The following is a 22,261-nucleotide window of genomic DNA, read 5'->3' as shown; positions in this document are numbered from 1 at the left end:
AATAAATTTCAAATAGTATGGATTATTTTCTGTAAAAAGGAATTCATTCATCTTTTTAACATTGCCCTTAATTAAATCCCCCGTGTTCAAGTACTGTGTGCTCTTGAGAAGTAATCCAAGATGGCAGCCCCCATGGCATGATGACCGAACTTGTTTACCAAATGGGCACACACTCACAAAGCACTGTGGAATCGTCTGCTTAAATATTGTTTATTATACAACATTTAACATGGCATCACATGAAAGCAGAAGTCAGGAAGACAGAGAAACATTCAGTGGAAAGTCAAGAGAGGTATTCTATACGATTTCTTTATCAATAAAAGACAAAAGTAGGATAGGAATTATTGAATACAGTCATTTGACCAGTTCGGGATCATTGACCAGTTCGGGATCACTTCAACTTTGCAATAACCAAATAATTATATCACTTCTCATTATTACCAATTTCTGTTGATAAATGTGAAGATTAACACCCATTAAACCAACAAACCCCAAAATAAGGTGCCAAATATCATCAGCAAATAAATTATGGCTGTTTTCCTGAAGGTTGTCTGCGAAATTTATCATTTTTTTGTTTAAAAATGTTGGTTGAAAAACACTGTTAAAACTTCTTACCTGTAGAATTGGAGTGCCGGGGCAAAAAATATTTATGTAAAGTGATAAGAATGTGTAAAAAGACATTCCTGTAAATACTGTGCAGTCACCTTGTTTTTTTGAGGTGACGAAGATCCCAAAATCTTCTTTGGGCGGGCAGCTTACCCTTGACCAGTTCGGGATCACTCAACATCTCATTGCGTCAAATTGTGCCGCACTAACTTACGAAGTCAGTAAGTATGGTAAAATCATACTACTGCAGTAGAAAGTTTATTTAGTTGATTTTGAGAAACATTACTTCAACAAATTCTTGTAGATTTTTTATTTTGTGAGAAAATTAAACTTGGAGGGGTCAATATTGCTTTTTAGGTTCGCTTCACTTTTTCATTTGCCTTTGCTGTTGTTTTGGGGTTTTGTGGCTGGGTTTTTGCGCTGCTATTGAAGACACTTGCATGACATTCACTAAAGAAAGGAAGTCCAAGTCCATGCCAACACACCTCTGAAGTTTCGTGTCCTTGAGAGACAGTTTTATGAATGGGAGTATGGGTTTGCAATAAAGGGCACTCTACTGATTCAGAATAGATTCAACTGATCCTGAACTGGTCAAACAGGTGACGATACTTTTCTCAAAGCCTCTTCAAAAGAACTAATATTTTTTCGTCAGTGAATACTTGGTGAGTTTTATGACATGTTTAGGTAAACTGATAAACTTTTTTGTTTAAGATATCAAAGAGATTGCAACAAAAAACAATGTGAATTCAAAAAGTGATCCCGAACTGGTCAAACGACTGTATTATTATTATTAGGCCTACGTACATGAACTAACTAAGCTAACTAATGTCTTTTCTATATTGTGAGGTGTGTTTCTTTGTTTCAAAGGTTTCTCAGCCTTAAATAACGCCATATTTTGTTTTCCCAGAGCATGTTTTTTTTTTTATATATGACAATATTGATTGAAAAACTATGTTTTGACAATGATTCACAATAATTAAACAATAGGGGCCTACAATAATTATGATTATGAATATTGAATGACTTTGATCATGATTGACAGTTTGATTTTGAAATTGAACTCGATCGTCCCGCTATGCTCGACATCTGTCTTGACTGTAATAATACTACTCTCTCTAGTTATCATGAGAATGATTTGAATTTTGTATTGATTGTTACTAATTTAGACCCATTAACTGGCGCGTTGTATTTCTTTTTTCGAAATTTAAACATTATCCCTGTTTCAAAATTTTGAAAAGGAATAGCGCCCCTAGTTGCGATAACAAAACCCTCCTGCCTACGCCGTCGGCAGGAGGGTTACGTTATCACAACTATAGCGCCCCAGTTACTGGGTCTACTACCTTTTATTATAGTTTTTTATAAAATTTAGTTTTGTGACCAGGGAGAGCCCAATTTCATAACATGATGTAGAAGCTGTTTACCGTAGCAGAACTACTGCTTAACAAGTTTATCTGGCCCCCCCCCCCCCCCGAAGGATATTTCGCCGTATGATCAATGGCAAATGTTACATCATTCAGTGAATTTTTATCAAGACATCTTTTTCAACCCTTTGCAGGAGCTACTCGTTATGATTCAGCAATTAAAGACAGAAGTTACATCATTGCGGCAATCTCAGCAGCTTGAGGAGGAGAAAAAAACAGATGGTGGAAGCACCAAGGAGTCTCTCGGAAAATACAAAAAGAAAAGAACACAGAGGCCTTTCGACTTCTCCAAGTAATTGGCCTTTATCAATCTGATCCCTCTTAATCCATCTCAATCCGAATGTAGGATTTGAAACTTACGGTAAAACCATGTAGTTTTGTACATCTACATTGTAGTTAGACCCAGTAACTGGGGCGTTGTTCTCCTTTTTTCAAAATTTTGACATTAACGGGTCGCCCGATAGTACAAAATAGGAGTACAGCGCCCCAGTTACTGGGTCTACAGTGTAGTAAGGTTTGCAATGTATGAGTTGACCCAGTAACTGGGATGCTGTCCTCCTTTTTTGTTGTTTAAATTTTGACATCTGCAGTCGTCATAGGTAAAACAAACAGAGTTACTGGGTCTAGTACATGAGTATGATTTGATACTTTGTATGGTGGAGATACATGTACACTCTTGCTCTGATTAACCAGGGGCAGTTACCTCCATGTCCCTGGTTAGTGCCTTGGTGCCCCTCATACCCTTAAGCAATTTACAATTGCTTTGCCCATGGAATAATAGTAAATGTACTGGTACTGTCTTATTAACTCAGCTTTGAAGTTGCCATATAATCAAAACCCTTGATCCTCACAACAGTTTATAAAAGAACAAGGTTTACAATTATGGCAACTAAGCTTACACGTGTGCAACTGTTCCACTGGGCAGCTGATTTCCTCTTCTTTTTTTCAAAACAGTGCCATAGAGAACTGAAAAACACTGTACAAAAGTAAAGTATGATCGGCCATTTCCTCTTTTTTTTTCAATTAGAAAGTTGCATGTCTGAGCTTTAAGGAGAACTTCTATAGTATCACGACTTAATGTTACAATTAAGCTTATCTTTATGGATCATTTTCAGGTACAACAAACGTCACGTTGCTTTGAGAATTGCCTACCTTGGGTGGGACTATCAAGGATTTGCAAGCCAAGAAAACACGGAGAACACAGTTGAGGTAATAAGTTGTAAAGCATGCCTTGTATTTTTCAAGTTGATAATCAAGCTGATAACAATCAGAGGAAAGACCCCCCCTCCCTCCCGGAGCGCAGGCCTGAATTACACTGAAGCCACAGCCTAGGGTGCCCCTTCAAAAGTTTCCAAATGTCCATGGAAATGTCCAATGGAAGTGCCCTTTTCAAAATGAAAATAGCGTTGCTACTCTTAAAAGATAAAGTTTCAGAGCTGGCCTTAACCTCAAGAACAAAAATGTTGTCTTTGAAAGTTGTCTTTTAGAGAATTCTTTTTAAAGTTTTCTTTTTACAAGTTTCACCTAACATCACAGTCATCATGGAAAGTAGGAAGGTTGACAAAATGATCCCTTAAATTGATAAATTAAAATGTTTGCTTTCCCTAATCAGGCAGAAATATTTCAAGCCCTGACGAAGACTCGCCTGATTGAGAACCGGGAGACAGCAAATTATTCTCGCTGTGGACGCACAGACAAAGGTGTGAGTGCCTTCGGACAGGTCATTTCTATTGACCTCAGGTCAAATCTACTGGAGGGGTCAGGGGTCATTCAGACCATCAATGGCACAGCACAAGAGAGATCAGGTGAGGTTGTATTTGAAGTTGTTTTTATTTCATTTTTTCCAGTTTCTAAAATCTTAGACTTCCTTCCCTGTGTCGTCGGGATCAAAGCAGGCCTGAGGCTAGACCCAGTGACTTGGGCGCTAGATTTTTTTTTTCTCAAAATTTTGACATCGGTCAGCTAGATGACCGATAATGTCAAAATTAGCGCCCCAGTCACTGGGTCTAGGACTCTAGCCTGAGGCTGTACATGAAATTATGAACTCTTTCCAGATTCTTTGTGCGCATACCTTCTCCCATATCGAGGCAGGCAACTCATCCGCAGTTTTGCCGTGATTCATAAAATAGAAAGTTGCCGTTACGGAAAAACACCTTCGAAAAGAATCACGCTGAATGTAGAACAAAAAAGCATTGCTTAATGAAAAGAAATAAAATTCTCCTTGTACAGAATATTATACTCTTTATTGCACATTCTGGATCCATAGTGTTTTTATTGCTTTTTGTACATGGGGATTCACTCCATCGTGAAGTAGTGTCAGTATTTGTTTATGTCAAGTTACATTTGAGAGATTTACAAACAAAATCGTCCATTTGTGGCCACTTAAAATTTAGAGTTAAAAATAAAATCATGTGCTGTAACATTTTTATCAAGACAATTTTAAGGTTTTTTTTCTTTTGAAATAACAACGACTGACCCTCGCTGATATATTTTCAGGGAACAAGGAAGTTGAGATTGAATACACACACATTTTAAACAGGGTTCTACCAGAGACCATCAGATGCATAGCCTGGACGCCAGTCGACCCAAAATTTGATGCTAGGTACGGAGAAAAAAATTAGGCATTAGTATACATAAACACATACAGGCCTGATATTTCATGGAGGCATCGAAGGCAATTGCTTGCATGCCCCCTGGTCATTGCCTTGGTGTCCTTGAAATGATCTAGTAGAAACTTCCTTATAAGGTGCCCTTTACAAAGGAAGAAATGCCTTGATGCCCTTACCGATTCAAAAAGGAAGCATGCAGATGTGTGCATAAATATTCCAGTATAATGTTTTGAGTGTTTAATTCCGCCTTTTACTGAATTCTTGAATTAATGTATTTTTTTGATTCAGGTTTAGTGCACTTTACAGAACCTACAAGTATTTCATTCCAAGAGGGGATTCGGACATTGAAGTAAGTATACCAATAAAATAAAGTATATTAACTAGAAAAAAAGATGTGACAATTGCATTTTGGATAAAGAAGAATTTTTTAAGCAGCGATGGTATAAGTTTGGTAATCACTTTTAAAATGTTTGGCAATTAAAACAAGATTAGGTTTTAAGCCCCCAAATTTGAATCTGAGAAATGTTACTGTCAGATACGTGTCTTGAGTGTTTTCCAATTACAGATTATTCTTCCTGCGTGGACATAACCATTCAATCTTTATCCACAGGACTAGCTCGTCCATCTCATAAACTCAATTGGGTTTTTATCTGTTCATTTCTTTGCAGCTGATGAGAAATTCCGCACAAAAGCTTGTCGGCGATCATGACTTTCGTAATTTCTGCAAGGTAAGAACCCCCCCAAAAATGGCCTTTGCTAAAACTCCCCTTTTCAAACTTAAAAATGTGAAATATTTATGAAAGTTAAATTGATGTGCATGTGTCTTATTTGCTGAGATATTGAAACAGATTGAGTGAAATGAGAGGATTTGAAATCATTCTCATCATATGGCATTTTTTTGGCTTTCAGATGGATGTAGGAAATGGTGTCGTTAACTTTTGGCGTACAATCCTCTCTATCGACATTCAAGAATTAGATAACCGGTAAGCCTGCAGAATACTTTTCCTATTACTGTGACGTGTTATGTCAAATGGCCGGTCGGTGTAGTTCACCGGACCCAAACTCTGGTGCTATCAGCAGCAGAGTCCGGGTACGAATCCCAGTCACGACACTTGTGCTCTTGAGCAATGCACTTAACCATAATTGGTTCAAAAAAGTCTGGATGCTAAAGCGTACTGCTCTACCAGACAGGCTCCTGGTGGATGATACCCTTGCCTAAATCCTGAAGGGTTTCAGCCCCTGGAGTACGTGGCAATGTGCCTGTGGTGGCAGTTGGTCTGGGTCGATAGCCCAAGTCAGTCAAATGTAGGGCTCAATTACATAGAGCTGCTTAAAGCCATTATACACTTTCGGTAAACAGTATTGTCCAAGTCCCACACTTCGTGTATCACAACTTATATATAAAATAACAATCCTGTGGAAATTTAGGCTCAATCGGACATCGGAGTCGGGAGAAAATAACGGGAAAACCCACTCCTGTTTTCGCGCGTTTCGCCGGGTCATGACATGTGTTTATAACAAATCCGTAATTCTCGTTAACGAGAATTTATATTGTTTTACCGTTTTCTCAAAAAGTAAAGCATTTCATGGACTAATATTTCAAGAGAAGTCTCTCACCATTACCTTCTGTAAACCCTGTAAATTATTTGTAAATCTGTGAACTTTTTTTTTTTTTTCTGTACCGAAAGGGTCCAATGGCTTTAAGCAGAAACAAATTTGCAGATAAAGAATTTTCCACTTAGCAGAAATGAGCATGTGACATGGTAGTTTGCCTGATAACCTTATTCTGGTAAGCATAATTTTGCTGTGCTAAGCTACTCTTTGTGCTTAAGCAGCTCTTTGAAATCCGGCCCAGAACTTAAATCTGGTAAACTCGCTAGGCTGTAACACTATGTCATTTGAGATACAAAAGAAACCAGTTATTTTTAGCAGGCTGTTGTACTTTATCTGTCTGTTTGTCTGTTTTATTTTATCTTCCTGTCTGTCTGTTTACTCGTCCAGTGATGATGGGTATCAGATGTATGAGCTAACAGTGACCGGCCAAGCCTTCCTGTACCACCAAGTCAGATGTATGGTTGCCATCTTGCTCCTGATTGGACAACACAAGGAGCAACCCGAGGTAGGGTACCTGACTTTATCTTCACAGCAGATTGTGAAAAAAAGTAAAACCAGATTTAAGAAGAAAACTTATTTTACCATTTTAAAAATGTTGTCTCTTTTTTAAAATTGGTATTGAATCCCTTCAGACGGTTATTTTCTTTTTTTTCTGATTTTATTTAATTTGTCTAGTACACTTGTATTGTGGGGGCTAATGAATATCAACATAAGGAAATCCCCCACCTTTTCATAATTAGTTTTGTAAGACCCCAAATAATATTATGGTTTGTATGAATTTCATAAAGTTGTTTTGCATAATTTGAAGGGCCTGGTAAAGTTGTAAGATATTAATGGAAGAAAAAACACCCTTGTCACACAAAGTTGTGTTGCTTTCAGATGCTTGATTCAGGACCTTAAAATCTAATTCAGAGGTCTTGAAATCAAATTCAAATATTTTAGTGGAAAGTTACTTCTGTCTCGAAAACTACTTTACTTCAGAGCCGTTTCTCAAAATGTTTTATACTATCAACACAGCTCACCATTGCTTGTTACCAAGTAAGTTGTTATGCTCTCAATTATTTTGAGTAATTACCAATAGTGTCCACTGTCTTTAAGCCACCTGTTGTTTCTTTATTTAGATAATTGATAGACTGCTAGACGTGAAGACCCAGCCCTGTAAACCTCAATATTCAATGGCGTCCGAGTATCCGCTCGTCCTTTATGATTGCGCCTACCGGGGAATTCACTGGATTTACGAGCAAGGTGTTAATTATATTTATTTATTTTATACCTACCCAGGGGATACCTCTCAGTTTTTCAGAGGTGCCCAGCAACTACAGACACATCAACATTTTAAAATGGTATAAATTAAATTTAGAGATTTATTTATAAAAACTAATTGATTGAAAGCATTTATTAAAAATAGAAAAACAACTAAAAAATAAATAAAGACTATGGACATACGGATTGAGTGGAACCAGTTGAATTGTTGTTGTTGTGGGATTTCCTTTAATGACACTGGACACCTTTTGTAATTGTCAAAGACCATTATTCTCACTTGCTGTATCCCAACATATGCATAAAATAACAAACCTGTGAAAAATTTGGGCTCAACTGGTCGTTGAAGTTGCCAAAAAGTATCTGAGTGCTTTATTAATAAATAAATAATTATTATATAACTTTTTCAGGCGACCAGAAGCACAATATTTCCCGACTTCAAAGCATGTGGGCTCAGAATGTTGTAAGGTAATTATCTCTTATAGGTCGATTGTCTTGTGCCACAGGTTACCCGTGCCACATGTATGTTGATAAAATATGGGCCAGTGTCGCAAGTGTCAAGAGAGGGTGGGGGGGGGAATCACGGATCAAAACACCTTTTAAGGTGTTCTGATCCGCGATTTGTGGGTTTGAGTCTAACACTTAAGTCCAATGCTCAAAACTCTTTGTCTCATGACAAAAAAACATAAGGAGTCGAACTGGCCTCTAGCTACTTGTCGAGCATTCTCTGCCGTCTAGTATTACAGACATCTGGGTCCAATTTCATAAAGCTGTTAAGCAGAAATTACCGCTTGAAAAGTTCTTCGCTACGCAAAAAACAAGTCGGGCAGTAGCCTCAACAATGCACTCATCATGTATTATGGGCTTGTAACGTGTTTCTGCTAAGCAATACTCTTCTGTGCTTAGCAAGTTTTGGTGCTTACAGGCTTTATGAAATGGCCCAGCCTAATTTCACAAAACTGCTTAAGTATAAAAAGTAGCAAAGACCAAAGAACCTCAGGAGGTTCACAGACTGTGTACAACACAAGGACATAATATGGGCTGCTTCTTACTTCCTTTCAAAAGGAGAAAGAAAAAGGGACCGGTTGGATCTTTGACGAATTCTTTACTTTCTTTCAAGAAAGTTTGAAGGATCGAGGAGAAAATCCTGAAAAACCCCAAGCCTAATCACTGTGAATTTATTACCCAGGACGGCTACTCTTAAGAGAATGCTGGATGGACTCCAGAGTGCCCCCGTTCAAACACTGAAGACAGAGAGCTCCGGACAAGACCAAACCAATCAGAGAGAGGAGGATGCATCGCTGAGACCAATAATAACAAATCAAACTGCTTTCCTTCTGCTTGGTACTAAGTCTAAATCGTACAAACCACTCCTGCAGAGGCCAGTGTGTGGTGAGTGAATGAAACAGTAACAATGAAACAGTAAACACAATAACAAAATCATAATAATAAGCAGGATTTATAGAGCGCCCAACATCAAATAGTGTTTTAGTGCATTCTCCTTTTTATATTATATAGTTTCCTTTTTTGCTGGCAGGGGTCTTGTCTTGATTAACACACCTCGAGATGACAGTTTTGATACTTTTGTATAACCTTGACAGCCCCTGTCCAACTTGTTATTATTGTGTATGTCTAAAGATTTAAAATAAATAACAGTAAATAAAACAAATCAGTCACTGAGCGCTTTACAATACTAAAAAGCAAATGTACTAATCCCAAAATACAGCAAACAGGGAGCTCAACCATCAGTGTTTAAAAAGAACCCACAAATTTTGAAAAAAAACGCATATTATTATTGTGTCATTAATAAAAAGTCACAGAAACGTGGTAAAGTTTCATTCAAGAAATTTTTTACACAATATCATTGCTAAAAAGATAGGTCCTCAGGCGACGCTTGAAGACATTGACAGCAGAGACAGTTCTAATATCTAAAGGCAGATTGTTCCAAATGAGCGGTAGTTTATTGTACACCGCAAACCATGAACACTGTCAACGACCATCTTGTCAGCTTAACCAATACTGTTTAGTATCTTTAAAAGTTATCTGTTGTAATTATTTGTGCTTCATTTTTGGTTTCCTTTGACAGAGAGCCTTGAGGACCGCATCCGACACTTCACCAAAAAGAGACGGCTAGAGACCATAGAAACTAGTGAATAAAGGCCAAAAAAAAAAAAATTAATAAATGTTTAGCGTTCTGACTTTTTGAAAAAAGGGAAAGAGGGTTTTTATTTTTATTTTTATTTTTTTAAATGACCAGCCAAAAGATTTAGACTTTTTAAAACCTTTTCTCAAAATTAGGTCAGAATATTTGAGGCAAAATATACCTCTTTCTCAAAAACTACGTTACGTAAGCCAGTTCTCACAATGTTTTATAATATCAACAGCTTTCCATTGCTCGTTTATGCTAACAATTATTTTGAGTAATTACCAATAGGGTCCATGTGCCTTTTATAAAAAAAAAAATACTAGGTAAGGTTTTCAAAACCACCACTTTGGCTTGGGATCTGTCTGCTTGTTTGAAGCCCCGTATAGCAAACACACTTTTCAAAATTTGATGGAGCCTAGCTAAGCTGTAGCCATTAGCTTAGCCTAGCACAAGCCGGAGCCAAAGCTGAACCTAGCCCCTGGGACCAAGTGTCTGGAGCAGACTAGGAATTTTTATAATCTTTCAAACTCTGACAACAAAATCAAGTTTTATCTCAAAACTTCGCAGCATTTTTTTTTACAGAAGTTTGTATTCTACCTTTTCGCCAACTTCTAAAACCTTTTTGTATTAGTTCTAGGGATAAAAAACTAAACATTGATACCATAATTAAAATAACTGTGTCATCTCTTTTATTTATGCTCTGTTTTACTCTTTTAACCGTGTAAAAATTGAACTGAGAATTTCAGCCAGGGAAGGTTGGTTGGGTGTACCACACTAAAACGGTCAAAATCTCTTATTTTGAATGAGAACTTTTTGGGTGTAATGCAACTAATAGGCCGATAAGTTTGTGAAAGATAGAGAACGCCCTCTACGGCCGGTCGGTCAAAATGTATATTTACTGGAGGTAGTAAACTGCAACAAACACCTTATCTCTGGTCACCGTGGTTTTGTATACACAACGTTCACGATTGATTGATTTTGCAGAAAGTTAAAAAGTTTGTATCAAAAATCAAGTTGTTATCATGTCGTCAGATTCGAATAAAGTTAAGAAGAAACGCAGCAAATCTAAGACAGCTGTAGGGGATAATTCGAAAGCTGGACAGAGTACTTCAACAGGCGCCTCGTACCAGGAGAAGGTAAATTATGATGTTTTGTTGTTTAATTAAGCTTATTGTTGTTCATATCTGACTATTGTATGTATTGACTGTCGGTGAACAAAAAACAATTTTGCGTGTTTTTAATAAAAGAAAAGGTAATTTGTTTGTGCATTGTCATGATTGTTGTTGTACCTGGCACCACGATTCGGGAGTGTTTGTCATGTTTTTTTTGCTTGGAACCAGCTCATCGTGTGTCAATAACAAAAAATAGAAAAAACCCACAATTGCGTCATGCAACTTTCATACATAAGGCCTACTGTTTTTATATAGGCCTAGAACTTATTTACTAAAAATAGAGGGGTCCTACTACTTGCCGTCAACTCACTCGCCGTCAACTCGCTCGCCGTCAACTCCAGGTCATATTTCGGAATAACATTTTAGTTTTTTTCTCGTGAACAAATTATCTCGAAGCAGCAAAACCGTCAGCCGCCATCTTGCTTTTTCACGTTGATTACTCTTGCCCCAAGATGTCAATGATTGGAACCTTTTTTTATCAACACAAAGTCGTTTTTGTGAACGAATTTGTACCGAAAACCATGAGAAAGATGTAGTTTAGCCCAGACTTAACATTTCCGTGCCCCATTTATAAATTGTTCATGTAAATTTAATGAGTTGACGGCACAAAAATTAGTTGACGGCGAGTTGACGGCAAGTCGGCGAGTTGACGGCAAGTAGTAGGACCGAAATAGAGGGATAATAAAAGGCTATGTAAAAACAAATAAAACACTACCTGAGTCTCATGAGTATTAGTTGGTTCTACCTTTTGTACTAATGGGGTGTGGTTTGAAATGCCAGTCTTACAACGATGTGTATCGGATCTCTCACCACAACCAACTAGTATCCATTAACCCACTCAACTTTCTGACTCTTGTGCCCCCCGGGCCCGGTATATCAACACACAGTTACCATCCACTGAAATACTATCTCTTTTCACCCCGCAGCAACATCTACAAAAACTCTTTTTTTCCCCCAAGAATTACCCCTGCATGGAACAATCTTCCTCTGCCTGTTGTCACTGCCCAGCTCTCCCAGTTCAAATCCACTCTTAATCTACCCTATCTAGTTGCTTCATCATGTCATCGATCAAACGCGTGCGAAATCTTGGCGTGATATCCCATCATGGGACTTTGCCAAGTAGAGAAGTAGAAGTAGAATAGAATCAGAAAGTTGGTTGTGCAAGACCCTTTTAATACATTAAAAAATTAATTGCCACTGTTTACACTTTCTTTTTTGTGCAGTTAAAATCTGTTTTGACTGGAGAAAAGGTGGACCTGAACACCAAAGAGTTCCTTGGGGCAAAGATTTCAGCCAAAGCGTTCCAGCAGTTAACACCTCACGAGATCCGAGATTTAAAAACAGTGTTTGATGCTTTTGCAGATAGCGATGGGTAAATTTTGCAAGTTCCTCCAATCCTTTCCATGTGTTGAAATGGTTTATTTCAAAACAAATTCGATGAAAACAGCTCGAAGGCTGAAAAAACGTGTGATAAAAATTGTAACAAGTACATAAAATATGCCACTTTTAATAAAAAAAAATTCATTTTAGCGAGAATATAGAAAAACGGGTTGATAATAAGCATTAACCAGCACAAAATTAACAACAAAAACAATAGGAACTCATTTTAATAAGTGACAAGGCCAATTTTTGGTGGGAGAACATATGGAAGCTAATTTTCTTTCAGTGGGGCGGAGGTCGAAAAATAGTAAGCTGGCTTGCTTGCAAAGACAAAATTGGTTATGTGTCGTGACTATGAGCAGTATGTTTCACCAGACCCAAGCTCTGGTGCTGTCAGCAGCAGAGTGTGGGTTTGAATTCCAGTGAGGACGCAGAGCAAGACACTAAAACCATAATTGTTTTGAAATGTTGTTGAAGGTAGTGCATTCTATACCAGCCAGGCTCCTAGTGAACGATGCCCTTGCTTACATCCTTGTTGTCTGTGAGGGGAGGGGGGCGTAGCCCTGTTTGAGCCCCAGCAGTAGGTGGCGATTGATGACAGTTGAACTGGTTCAATAGCCCAAATCAGTTAAGTTTAGCCATGGAGATAGAAATGAGAGTTTGGCAATATCTCATAACATCAATATATTTTCCACTTTTTTATGTACTGCTAGTGTCCTGGTACACATCAATACAAGGCAAAAACCCTTTGTTATGAAGTATTTTTGGTTGGAGAAACTACTTAAAAGTTAGTCTGGATTCTCTTCATCACTTGATTTGGTGCTTTACCGAGGCTCAAATGCCAACTTAGAAAAATAGGGGGGGGGGTAGTTTTATTGTATAAAAAGAATAAAGGATTAAAACAAACATGGAGGTTGAATCAAACAGCTTAAAAACAAAACAAATAAAAGGTATTCTTTGCCTCTAAGATGTCAAAAACTTTATTTTGTTGTCACAGTATGATCAAAGCTGACGCGGTTAGGAACACTATGAGAGCTCTTGGGTTCAAGCTGACGAAGCAACAGGCACGTGCAATGGTAGCAGATATGGACCTGGATAGATCAGGGTAAGACTATACATGTGTGCATATACTTTGTTGAAATTTGTTGCCTAAAATTCTCTTTTTTTATGTATAGACCCAATGAACACTGCGCATACACGCGGGTCTCCCGTCCCCCATGTTGGGGGTCAAAATGTACACAAGAGGATGGTACACGTGTTTACGCACCTATGCGCGTGTATGCACATTTTTACCCCCAACATGGCGGACAGTTGTGTTTCATTGTTCTGTCCTCTAATAGGACAATAGCAACATTTGCGTTACAATAAAGGTAGTTTGGCCAGTCCCAGCGATCTTGTTGTAACCAGTCGACTGTAGTTGGAGTTGTGGGAGTAAACAGTTGTAAATGTTGATTTTGTTTTGGATCGTGAAGTGAAAATTTTGAGATAAGTTTAAAAAAAAGTATCTGCCTTGATGGTGCACAGAAGCCACAAAGGAAGTACTTTCTACATAATTTGGGAAATACTGGAATTTTTAAACGGCTAAACATATTATACAGGAATCGATGGGGCTCAGGAGTTGGGTGCATTTCAGAAAGGGCAAACGGTAGATTAAGTCTTCTATTCTTTTATTTTTTTAATAATTTGCAGGACCATCGACTTCAGTGAATTCCTAGAGTTTATTATTGATAGACAGGGAACGGCGAGAGACGCATTTGCCGAAATACAGCAAGGCTTTCGAATGTTTGATTATGGTGAGTGTGGTAACAATAGAATATATCACTAGGCATCAGCTTGAATTCTGCACAAATTTTTGTTCTTTCAGATGCCTAAATAACAATTAGAGACTTCAGGCCTGATAATTAAGTGAAAAAATACCCCTTTCTCAAAAACTCTGTTACTTCAGAGGGAGCCGTTTCTCACAATGTTTTATACTATCAACAGCTCTCCACTGCTCGTTACCAAATAAGTTTTTATGCTTACAGCTATTTTGAGTAATTACCAAGTGTCCAGTGCCTTTAAAAACAACACTTAAGTTTTATTGATGTACCCTCTCTCTTTTCTCTTGGCTTGGTATAATCCAGAAGGAACAGGGAGGATAACCTTGGATAACTTAAAGAAAGCTTGCAAGGAGGCTGGGGTAAAATTCACCGAGCAGGAATTACGAGACATGATCGAAGAAGCAGATCGGAACGGGGACAACGAGGTAGACCTCCAGGAGTTTACAAACGTCATGCTGAAAACCAATCTGTTTTAACTTGGTCTGCTGTATAAGGATGATGGTAATGTCATGGTGGCCGAGCAGTCAGGTCCACTGGACTCAATTCTGGTTCAAAGAGCTGCTTAGGCACAAAAAAAATACCAGAATAAGGTTACCAGACATACTAGCTTGGTTATTGTGTACAATTCTTGACTGATATCCTGCTAACATCTGCTATTTAGCAGAAAACTGTCTGGGCCCACTTTCAAAGAGCTGCTTAAGCACAAAAAGTAGCTATGCACAAAAAGTAGCTAAGCATGAGAAAAGTATGCTTACCAGAATAAGTTTACCAGCCATACTAGCTTGTCACATGTACAACTTTGACTGGTATCCTGCTAATTTCTGCTAAGCAGAAAACTGTTAAGCATCATTTTACTCTTAAGCAGCTTTATGAAACTGGGCCCTGGACTCAAGTTCTGGGTCCACTCTCAAAGAGCTGCTGAAGCACCAGGTAGCTAAGCACAACAAAATTATGCTTACCAGAAAAGGTTACCAACCAAAATACCACATCACATGTACAATATGTGCCTGGTATCCTGCTAATTTCTGCTTAGCTGACAATTGTTAAGCAATATTTTCTGCTTAAGCAGTTCTATAAAATTGGGCACTGGTATTTTTTTGAGAGATTGGGTTCAACTTGTTTTTAGCTGATTACCAATCCTGCAGCTGATTTCACGAAACGGATAGGATTAATCCTATCTCGAGTTAGGACAAGTAACCCCTGCCTAACTTAGGATGGGTTCAATGCATCCTACGTCTTTGAATACGGAACTTAACTCCTCGCAAGTCCTTAGATTAATCCTAAGTTAGGAAGAGTTTGGTGAGATCGACAGCTGAATCCTTTGCCTTCAAATTTGAGTGCAGTTAATAAAAATACTAAAACTTGCCAATAATGCCCTTAAACCAAGGTAGAAATGCAATGAGAAAAAGAAAGAAAATGACAGTGACTGCTTGTGAGAGTACACATTTTCAAATAAACTTTACTTGAAGATACAGATACTTTTATAAGTATACAAAAATTGGGGAGACATCACTTTAAACTAACACCACCCCTTATCTGAGATCTGCGGGCCAAATAAATGCTAGTAAAAACATCAGAGGACCAGTAAAAACTCTTGACAAGTGGCACTTGTTCCATTTTCAAAAAGCATGAATCAATACTAGTCAGCATTTACCACAGCTACATGTAAACAGATGTAAAGTTTGTTTCTTAAGACGATCGATGTCAACAGTCACTTTCTGACAAATTGATCACATTTTTTTTTTTTTTTTAATAACATCTATGCACAGGCATTTTTGATGATATGAAAACTAGTTTTCAAGTATGATGAACATAAACTAACATATATTTTGATATTTTAAGTTTTAACTTTTTACAGCATTTGTTTTTTAAGACATGTTTATGTTTTTAAGTGTAAACTACTATTTTTTTAAGTATGAATAAAAATAATGATTATTAAAATGTACAGGTTATTAAACTGAGTTGTTTTTCTGTTAAACTCATCCGCATTAGTTTTACCGTAAACGTTTGGAAGATATTATTTGCCCTGGTATACACACAGCTAACCTTCATGTGTCGTTAGTTAGGGGGGGGAAGACAGGCACTGGACACTATTGGTAATTACTAAAAAGAATTGTGAGCATAAAAACAAACTTGGTAACGAGCAATGGAGAGCTGTTGATAGTATAAAACATTGTGAGAAACGGCTCCCTCTGAAGTACTGTAGTTCTTGAGAAAGAAGTAATTTTCCACGAATTTGATTTCGAGAACTCGGAATTAGATTTTGAGGTCTCGAAATCAAGCTTTGAAAGCCCACAACCTCGTGTGACAAGGGCGTTTTTTCTTTTATTATCTCGCAACTTCGACGACCAATTGATCTCAAATTTTCACAAGTTTGTTATTTTATGCATGTTGCGATACACCAAGTGGGAATTGACTGGTCTTTGACAATTACCAAAAGTGTCCAGTGTCTTTAAAGCAGAAACAACTGCTTACTTAAAAGTTAAATTTGCTTTGTAACAATTAAGTGGGGCACCAGTCACAACAATGAATAATTTTGGCTGGTATCCAGTTTCTGTTAAGCAATACCTTTCTGTGTTCAGCAATTTTTTTATGCTTAAAGGCTTTATAAAATTGGGCTAAGCTAGTCTCTCCCAAAAATGTTCCCGTTAGTTCAAAACACACGTTCCAGCTTTACTGGAATGGGCACAGGTAGATTTAAACCCTCTGGTAGTATTCTAATTGCTGCTCTGGACGTGTTTTCGTCTGGAAGGGAAAACGTTAGTGGCCCATTGGTCACTTGTTCAGACGAGTACTCAATCAGGTAAACCTGATCCGTGGGTTTGGCGAAGGCACCTGAACATGGAGGCTCTGCAGAGTTGCTGTTTGTGAACTGATGGTGAACTTCTGTGCTTCCTGGTCTCCTCACGGACACAGGTTTTGTAAAATTTAATCTCTGTATCTGAACAGACTGCATCTCAAGACTTGCTGGTGGGAATGGGGGTGGGGATGGGGAGGGACATGAAGATGTTGTCGAGTTACGTATAACATTGTCATCATATTCTTCAGTTGCTCGGACTGTTTCGTTAGTTTCTCCATGTATCGCCTTGCTGGTGGCAACAGTGGATAGACAATTTTTGGAGTGCCGCTTAAGGGCCGCTCTCAACATAAACTGGCGCTCACATCCATTGCACTTGAATGGTGCCTGTGAACTGTGATTTTTCTCGTGCTCGGTTAAGCTTATTTTCTGATCGAAAGTTTTACAGCACTGGTTACATTCCCATTTGTTCTCCTCATTTTGCAAATTGCTGCCAAGACCATCCAAATCGGTGGAGCTAGCTATTTCGGACCAGTGTTCAGATTGCACATGGTCAATTAGCTTTGATCTACTTTTGATTTTTATGGAACAAAACGTGCACTGATAAAAGATGCCATTGGAGGAGGGGTTCAAATTCTGATGCATATTGAAGTGGTGCCAGTTCAGTTCAGGCCGTGTAGGGAAATTTTGAAAGCAATGCCCACAAAAGTATGAAGCTTCTGTCTCCTTGGTAATATGTACAAATTTTTCATGATAGGCGAGTTTATCCTTGGTTCCAAAGAACTTACCGCAATATGAGCAAGCAATTGCCTTGATTTGCCGAATACAAGCCTGGATGTGTACTTTGTGTTTAAATCCCGTCTCGAGAAGTAAATCACAAAGGTCACACATAAAGGGTTTGCTGCCAAGATGGTCCACCTCATGATTCTTTAAGCCGTCTTTGTTTGAGAACGCTCGATTGCAAGCTTCGTATCTGCATAAGTATAAAACCTGATTCCCTGATGTCGACTCATTCAGATATTTGGCGTTTAGAGTGTCAACATTGTGCAGCCTGTAGTGGTAAGCGAAGCTCCTCTGTGCTAGGAGCTTACCACATATGGAGCAAGCTCCCACCTCGGTCCTCGAACCTTCCTGGAAATTGGCTGGAGTCCTGCTGTGTTTCTCTTTTTTTTTAAAAGCAAGCTTGACCGCTGCTCTTGTAGCCATAGGACCCCTAGAAACAGTGGCTTCACTGGCTTTGCTGACGACTCTTCTAACCGAGTATTGTATATTTCTCTTCATTTCAGCTCTGGACGGCCTGGCCTTCTTTTTGTAGTGTACAAGTCTTCTGTGCTCTTCGAGTGATTCCATCAACCTGAATGTACTCGGACACCTGTTACAATGAAATGAAGTATTACTCTTGCTTTTCTTGAGCTGTTTTTCCCGTTTTTCCCGTTGACTTTTAGTGTTGTTACGCTTTCTTGCCTTAACTCTGTTGATGAAAATTTGGCAGTACATTTGGTGTTGTAGAAAACGCCCTCTGCGTCTGAACCCCAAGCTGCAATCACAGAGAAATTTGTGGTAAGCAGCAGCATCAATTCCGCCAGCTGATTTGGATTTGAATCGATGTTTGGCTTTGTCATATCTGGCCATCTTCCCTGAATCTGGCCCATCATCTACATGGACTAACATCTTGAAATACTGTTGTAGGCCGATTTGATCACTTTTCATTTCATGCTTATGGAAGTCCAGGACGTGTTTGTTCGCCATATGGCTTTCTTTAAAACTGTTATCACAGAAAAGACATGTGTATGGTCTATCCTTGTGGTATTCCACATGGCGAGTACGTTTCCAACGCCGGTCAAAAGTTTTATCGCAGAACTTGCATTTATGTTTCCTTTGCTTAGTCTCCATAATACTGAACTTGTGAAGCAAGTCAAAGACTCATTGAATGGCGTTCCTATCTTTGGCAGAGTTCCTCTAAGAACTGTTGAAAGAAAAAAAAAGGGACAAACGCACGTTTAATTATTGTGAAACTTCTCAAAAAAAGAAATAGGTCCTACTTGAACTTGGAGCTCTTAAAACAAGAACCATGTTTTCTTAGCCATATCCTTTTGATGATAATTTCATGAGAAAGCCTCTGCTGATGTCAAGATGTCAGCCCACTTTCACAAAAAAATTATGTTATTTTCTAAACTGAACTCAGCACAAGTAGGCCTAGGCTCTATAAACACAAATAGGGGATGTAAGACATTTTGTACCTTTGCCACCTCGTACCCTGGACACATCTAAAATGTACCTTCGGGACACCTTTGTACCGTTAACCAAATTTTATAAGTTATATGCAATTGCGATGTTTTTTATCTTCAATTCTAATAGTCACAACAGGTCATTAATTAATTATAAGTTATGACAGTGTGACCCACTAGAATTGATGCGGAAATCAAGAAGTGGCAGTAATTCAAAATTCAGACGAGGTACAAAGAAGGTACATTAGTGTTTTGTAAGAAGGTACGAAGTATCTTGAAGAAGTGGCTATGGTTTGAAGTGTCCTGTCAACGGACAAAAATAGTGTGCAATTTTGCTTCTTGTTGTAATCTTTAAAGCTACATGCACTTTTTAAAAAAAATATTTTGTTAATTTGAATTTTCTTGCCTGATTGATGGCAAAAGACTGTGCAAGTCTCGCGCACACCAGAGCGAGAAAACATTGCAAACGAAAAACTTGTTTTTTTATCAAATCAAATCTTTGCTTCAAATTATTCTAAATACCGCATTTGAACAAAAATACTCATTGGAGCTTGTTTAAATCAGTTTTAGCTTTTTAAACATTTATGCAATTAAATCGGATATAGTTTACACATGTATGAATAGACAAAAGGAAAATTCTGGGACAAGGATGATTATTTGATCTTACATTTTTTGAAACCCCTGTTGCAAATCTACGCCCGATTGTGAAATTATCAAAACCTGGGTTTTACGCGGAAGCACAATATTTGCGAGGGCGTTAGATTAATGCTTGACGCAGTTTAAACAGGAAGCTGACGCTTAAATGACCAATGAAAAGGCTGTTCACCCCGCGCGAACAAAATAAGCGTCTGCGTAAGTTCCGTGATCGGAGATGGGCAAAAATTCTTAATTTTTTTTTTCAAGTAACTTGAAGTTTTTATATCCTAAATTATTACTATTTCAGTTTGGCAACTACAGAGCAACTTGGTTTAATTTATTTATGTCAAAACCTAAACCAAAACATGTGTACATGTCTGTAATCAGGCAAACAAAACATGCAAACATTAAGCCTTTAGTTTTTTTAGGGTGCACAAAAAAGAGGTGAAACCATCAATCATGGAGTAAAACCCGGTGAAATTAAAAATTAAATGGGAATCATGGTTACACCCAACTAGTCTCGAGTCTGCACGTTTATAGACCATTGGCGACGGTTTGTGCAGTAAAGAAAAGTTAGTCAAGACGCGCGTGTTTACTGTTTAGACAACTTGCTATTGGACAACTAAACCGTTCTGACAACTAGCTCGACGGTTGAGACAGTTCAATCATTTTGACAACTCGACGGATGTTTTTTCCAACTGTCAGACAACTCGATGGATGGGGCCGTGACAGAGGGGCCTAAGCACAGGGCCAAGAAGGGGGGGGGGGGGGGGGTTAGGGCTTAGAGTCATACATTTATTAGGGTTAGGGTTGGGGTTAGGATTTACAGGAAATTTGTGTAAACATGTCAGTATCACTCACAGTGTTCAACCGCGTCTTGCCCAACCTTCGAGGTATCTCAATTTTTAGCCGTTGAGTTGTCTGAACCGTGGAGCTGTCCGACAGACGAGTTGTCTCACATTTTCATCGGGACAAGAAATACAGTGAGGAGAAAGAGACAACTTGGTCCGTTGGTTTCCTCGCAAAACTTTCTATCAATTCCTAATCCTAAAAAAACCTGTCAGGTAGTCACTGTCGTCAGTGACGACACCACAAACCACATTTTCATTCGTTGTGAAAATCGTCTGAACGCTCGGCCATAAAATCTATTTTTTTCTGGTTAAGTTTCAGACTTTTCGTGAGGTTTTGCCATAACATTTCTGTTTTTATAAAGCAAACGTATTTCTAATAATAAGCCTTCGGTTATTTGCTGTTTTTTAGGGGTACATGAAAATTGTTTTCGGCATGTTGTCCACATCGCAGTCTGGACTTGTTGCCGGACCCCTTCTTCATAACTTAAAAGGTTTATTGCGAATAGCAAAATATCAAGAGATGGCGCTGTTGAACCCACACACAGGTATAGGCATTGCGTGCGCGAGTCGTAGAAACTGCATAAAAAACGTCCCATATTCCTTCCCACAATGCATTATTGCATTTCTGAATCGCGATACACCTTATTGACACATGATTGACTGAAATTTGTATAATTATTTTAACAATTTTATGAACAAATTAAATGTAAATAAAGAACAACAAGACTCCAAGTCCAAGCATGGAGGTAGAAGAGCTAATTCTAACTCCATGGTCCAAGCAAGAGACACAGAGAACAGCTTTTTCAGGTTGCCTACTCACTGTGTCTGTGGTACTGCTATCTCACTCACTCACCTACACCTGCTCACATCAGCACAGCAAAATGTAGTTGACTTTCTGCCCTAACTGTGTTCCGATAGTAGGAGACCATAGGAGACGGATCGGTGTACTTCTTCAAGAACAGAACATCATGGCGATCTTGCTCCAGATTGCAATGTGTTGTGTGCGAGTGTCACGTCAAGACATCATGCCCTTTTCGAAACGACGACTCCAGGTTTTGGATTTGGCTTCAGGCTCCGTTCTATACGTGTGTGTGTGTGCACCCAGCGATTCGTAGACTTGATTCAAGTCGGGTCTTGTGCTAAAATCAAGTCAGAGTATGTGGGTGAGGGCGCACACTAAGTGCTTGCTGAGAGCGAGGAGCTTGCCTGCAAGAACTCGACGAAAGTCCGACTTGAGTCAAGCCTGGGCGATTAACAGTGCGCACGCGCGCGCGGCCCGCCGGCCGGCTGCACACACACTTTTGCAAGCACTACCCGCCGGCCCCCGTGAAAAAAGAGAACAAGAGGCACAGCTAGTTGTACTTGAACCATAGAGAAAAGATTGGCTTAAACTATGGAGCGCAAAATGAATCAAAGTTACTATGCGACGTTGATCTATGACGTTTACATTTGTGTACAGCTGCTTTTGTTAATGCATTTTGAGGTTGTTTGTACTGGGGTTAGAGAAAAAAAAGGTAATTTTGTTACCCCTCAAGTTTGAATTCTTGGATATTACGGATTAATCTTATTGCGTGTTCATTATAATTATTTACTCTGGATTTCCGTCGATATCTCAAAAATGTGATCACCACTTTTGAAAATAAACACCAGAAACAACATTTTTACATCTGATGTTGAAATAATGGCATTTCCTACTGTTCAGAAATATCTTTTTAGGGAAC

At 38.6% G+C, this 22,261-nt stretch overlaps 3 protein-coding genes across 5 annotated transcripts; 2 read left to right on the top strand and 1 right to left on the bottom strand.

The window, feature by feature from the left end:
- Nucleotides 1-121: 121 nt before the first annotated feature.
- On the top strand, nt 122-10,471 carry LOC139951140 (tRNA pseudouridine(38/39) synthase-like). 2 transcript variants are annotated; one of them, XM_071949992.1, is made up of 13 exons: nt 122-292; nt 2,162-2,319; nt 3,143-3,236; nt 3,640-3,832; nt 4,524-4,629; nt 4,931-4,985; nt 5,305-5,364; nt 5,546-5,619; nt 6,638-6,755; nt 7,372-7,495; nt 7,921-7,978; nt 8,700-8,902; nt 9,597-10,471. In XM_071949992.1, exons 1-13 carry the CDS (start codon nt 230-232, stop codon nt 9,665-9,667), a joined length of 1,377 nt encoding a protein of 458 aa, XP_071806093.1. In that variant the 5' UTR covers nt 122-229; the 3' UTR covers nt 9,668-10,471. The 2 variants fall into 2 exon arrangements, with proteins under 2 accessions (XP_071806093.1, XP_071806092.1); XM_071949991.1 differs by having other exon boundaries at nt 4,925-4,985.
- Nucleotides 10,472-10,576: 105 nt separating this feature from the next.
- LOC139951141 (uncharacterized) lies at nt 10,577-15,665 on the top strand. The gene is made up of 5 exons (XM_071949994.1): nt 10,577-10,792; nt 12,052-12,200; nt 13,206-13,313; nt 13,898-14,001; nt 14,332-15,665. Exons 1-5 carry the CDS (start codon nt 10,679-10,681, stop codon nt 14,502-14,504), a joined length of 648 nt encoding a protein of 215 aa, XP_071806095.1. The 5' UTR covers nt 10,577-10,678; the 3' UTR covers nt 14,505-15,665.
- A 236-nt stretch (nt 15,666-15,901) lies between these two features.
- Nucleotides 15,902-21,738, bottom strand: LOC139951139 (uncharacterized). Of its 2 annotated transcripts, none has more exons than XM_071949990.1 (2): nt 21,361-21,738; nt 15,902-18,791 (listed from the first exon to the last, which is right to left on the bottom strand). In XM_071949990.1, exon 2 carries the CDS (start codon nt 18,716-18,718, stop codon nt 16,682-16,684), a length of 2,037 nt encoding a protein of 678 aa, XP_071806091.1. In that variant the 5' UTR covers nt 18,719-18,791; nt 21,361-21,738; the 3' UTR covers nt 15,902-16,681. The 2 variants fall into 2 exon arrangements, with proteins under 2 accessions (XP_071806091.1, XP_071806090.1); XM_071949989.1 differs by having other exon boundaries at nt 21,394-21,738.
- Between the last annotated feature and the right edge of the window lie 523 nt (nt 21,739-22,261).

Source organism: Asterias amurensis, chromosome 18, assembly GCF_032118995.1.
Source record: "Asterias amurensis chromosome 18, ASM3211899v1".
Taxonomy (NCBI): domain Eukaryota; kingdom Metazoa; phylum Echinodermata; class Asteroidea; order Forcipulatida; family Asteriidae; genus Asterias; species Asterias amurensis.
This window is presented reverse-complemented; position numbering and strand designations above follow the sequence as displayed.

Bases quoted from the DNA above. Each gene is read 5' to 3' on its own strand.
- LOC139951140 (XM_071949991.1), top strand. From the start codon at position 230: ATGGCATCACATGAAAGCAGAAGTCAGGAAGACAGAGAAACATTCAGT. The intron at 293-2,161 runs GTATTCTATACG...AACCCTTTGCAG, and splicing joins TCAGTGGAAAGTCAAGAGAG to GAGCTACTCGTTATGATTCA. The intron at 4,986-5,304 runs GTAAGTATACCA...ATTTCTTTGCAG, and splicing joins GAGGGGATTCGGACATTGAA to CTGATGAGAAATTCCGCACA.
- LOC139951141 (XM_071949994.1), top strand. From the start codon at position 10,679: ATGTCGTCAGATTCGAATAAAGTTAAGAAGAAACGCAGCAAATCTAAG. The intron at 10,793-12,051 runs GTAAATTATGAT...TTTTTTGTGCAG, and splicing joins GCGCCTCGTACCAGGAGAAG to TTAAAATCTGTTTTGACTGG. The intron at 14,002-14,331 runs GTGAGTGTGGTA...GGTATAATCCAG, and splicing joins CTTTCGAATGTTTGATTATG to AAGGAACAGGGAGGATAACC.
- LOC139951139 (XM_071949990.1), bottom strand. From the start codon at position 18,718: ATGGAGACTAAGCAAAGGAAACATAAATGCAAGTTCTGCGATAAAACT.